This window comes from Polyodon spathula, chromosome 36 (assembly GCF_017654505.1).
Source record: "Polyodon spathula isolate WHYD16114869_AA chromosome 36, ASM1765450v1, whole genome shotgun sequence".
Classification (NCBI taxonomy): Eukaryota; Metazoa; Chordata; class Actinopteri; order Acipenseriformes; family Polyodontidae; genus Polyodon; species Polyodon spathula.
Window position 1 is genome coordinate 649,233 of NC_054569.1, and position 2,500 is coordinate 651,732.

The 2,500-nt window shown below is 49.3% G+C and overlaps 1 protein-coding gene across 1 annotated transcript in view; it reads right to left on the bottom strand.

The window, feature by feature from the left end:
• Positions 1-341: 341 nt before the first annotated feature.
• Positions 342-2,500, bottom strand: part of LOC121303931 (sodium channel subunit beta-4-like) — a 10,937-nt gene continuing 8,778 nt past the window's right edge. The window contains exons 6-7 of the mRNA XM_041234804.1: positions 1,655-1,784; positions 342-480 (exon numbers count right to left, since the gene is read on the bottom strand). Of these exons, the coding sequence (XP_041090738.1) occupies positions 390-480; positions 1,655-1,784 (221 nt within the window). The 3' untranslated portion in view covers positions 342-389. The remainder of the gene's footprint in view (positions 481-1,654; positions 1,785-2,500) is intronic.

Consider the following 2,500-nt stretch of genomic DNA (forward strand, 5'->3'; position numbering starts at 1 on the left):
CGTGAGAGAGAGAGAGAGAGAGAGAGCGAGGAGAGAGAGAGAGAGAGAGAGAGAGAGAGAGAGAGAGGAGCTGCTCCGGCCAGACCCAGCCCGGGCTTCAAACGAGAAGCGAGCCGGCATAGTTAAGGCCCGAATATATTTTATCTTTACTAAATAATTGAAAATAGTTTAATTCTTATATATTTTTATTATAATATAAATAATTATTTTAAATAATTAGAATATAAATTATAGAATGAGAAATCTATAAAATTTTGAGATACATAACTTTACCGATCAATAATAATATAATAGCATAACGAATATATAGGAAACAATATAACAATAGACGTTAAGATCGATTCTGCACTCTTTGTATATCTCTATGACTCTGTATTGAAATGTGTTCTTCACGCCTTTGATGTTTGCTTCGTATTGCCTTTGGATCCTGTCGGTCCGTTCTCTGTGTTGTCAATCCCTGAGGAACTTACAAGACACTCCCTAGTGCAGTATGGAGAGGAGATAGAAGGGGAGAGAGGGGGTGAGAGGGAGGGGAAGAGGGGGAGAGGGAGGGAGAGGAGGGGAGGGGGAGTTGGAAGGGGGCAGAGAAGATAAAGGGAGAGAGGAGGGAGGGGAGAGGGAGAGAGGGAGAGGGAGAGGGAAAGGAGAGAGAGGGAGAGTTGGAAGGGGGCAGAGGAGAGAGAAGGAGAGAAGGAGGAGGGGAGTTGGAGAGAGGCAGAGAGGAGAGAGAAGGAGAGAGAGGGAGGGGGGGTTGGAAGGGGGCAGAGAGGAGAGAGAAGGAGAGAGGGAGGGGGGGTTGGAAGGGGGCAGAGAGAGAGGAGAGAGAGGAGGAGGGAGGGGGGTTGGAAGGGGGCAGAGAGGAGAGAGAAGGAGAGAGAGGGAGGGGGGGTTGGAAGGGGGCAGAGAGGAGAGAGAAGGAGAGAGGGAGGGAGAGTTGGAAGGGGGCAGAAGAGAGAGAAGGAGAGAAGGAGGGAGGGGAGTTGGATGAGGCAGAGAGGAGAGAGAAGGAGAGAGGGGAGAGAGGGAGGGGGGTGAGGGAGAGGGCAGATAAACACAACATGAACAAGGTTTAATTTCTTTCCATGTTGACTCGGTGAACACAAATTAAACCCTAAAACAAACTTGAAAGAACCTTATCAAAAAAAAATCTTGCACCCCAAAAAAGCTCTCATTTGAACCACAATCCTAAGGCAACCCCCCACCCCCCACCCTCCTACAAAGAAACTTACAGGAGTGCTAGCAAGACTTTACAGCCTGTGTGCTTATCCCTAATACACAGTGACATCACTCTGCTCCTGGTTTATACGCAGGGCTTTCAAAGACAGGCAAACCAGCAGAAGCAAAAGCTGCTTCTGCTTCCTGGTTCAAAATCATTTCCTGTACTCCTGTAGCTCACTTTATCCCCAACAGGAAGTTATTAGGTACCAGGAAGAAAAAGCTGTCTTTGATTTTTTGTGTAGTTTTTTTTAGATCTAGTGCAAGGTGAAAAGGATCTTCAACGCTAGATACAGCTGGGGAGCAGTGATAATCCTGCTAATAAGAGGTATGAAACTCGCTCAGCGCTCTTTAAGGCAGTGGTAACTGTGCTTGTGCTAGTGAGACTGGAAGGTTCAAGCAGCCTCCTCTAAAGTGTGGGGGGAGGGCTCACACTTACTTCCGCTCTCGTGATTTGGCGATGGCGAAGAGAATGAGCTTCTTGCCCAATAGAAACACAACGAGGAACCCAATCAGCCCTCCCACCACTGAAACAATAATGGTGGTCAGGGTTTTATCCACTACTTTCACTGCGGAGAGAGAGAGAGGGAGAGAGAGAGAGGAGGAGAGAGAGAGAGAGAGAGAGGGAGAGGGAGAGGGAGAGAGAGAGAGGGAGAGAGAGAAGCAATAATGGTGGTCAGTTTTATCTACTACTTTCACTGTGGAGAGAGGTGGAAAGAGGAGGAGAGAGAGGGGGAGAGAGAGAGAGAGGGGAGAGAGGGGAGAGAGAGAGAGAGAGGAGGAGAGAGGGAGAGAGAAAGAGAGCTTCTGCCCTCCTCCTCTCTTCCCCCCTCTTCGTTATTACCACCAGTCCCGTTAAATAGGTGATGAAAGTGACGAGAGAGAGAGAGAGAAGGAGAGAGAGAGAGAGAGGAGGAGAGAGGGGGAGAGGGAGAGATAAGGGGAGAGGGAGAGAGAGAGAAGCAATAATGGTGGTCAGGGTTTTATCTACTGCTTTTACTGTGGAGAGAGAGAGGGAGAGAGAGAGAGAGGAGGAGAGAGGGGGAGAGGGAGAGAGAGAGAAGCAGTAATGGTGGTCAGGGTTTTATCTACTGCTTTCACTGTGGAGAGGGAGAGAGGAGTACAGAGGGGACGAGGGACAGGAGAGAGATGGGGAGAGGAGAGAGAGGGAGAGAGTGGGAGAGGGAGAGGGGAAGAGGGAGAGAGAGAGAGAGGGAGAGGGAGAGAGAGAGAGAGAGAGAGAGGGGGAGAGAGAGAGAGAGAGAGAGAGAGAGAGAGAGAGAGA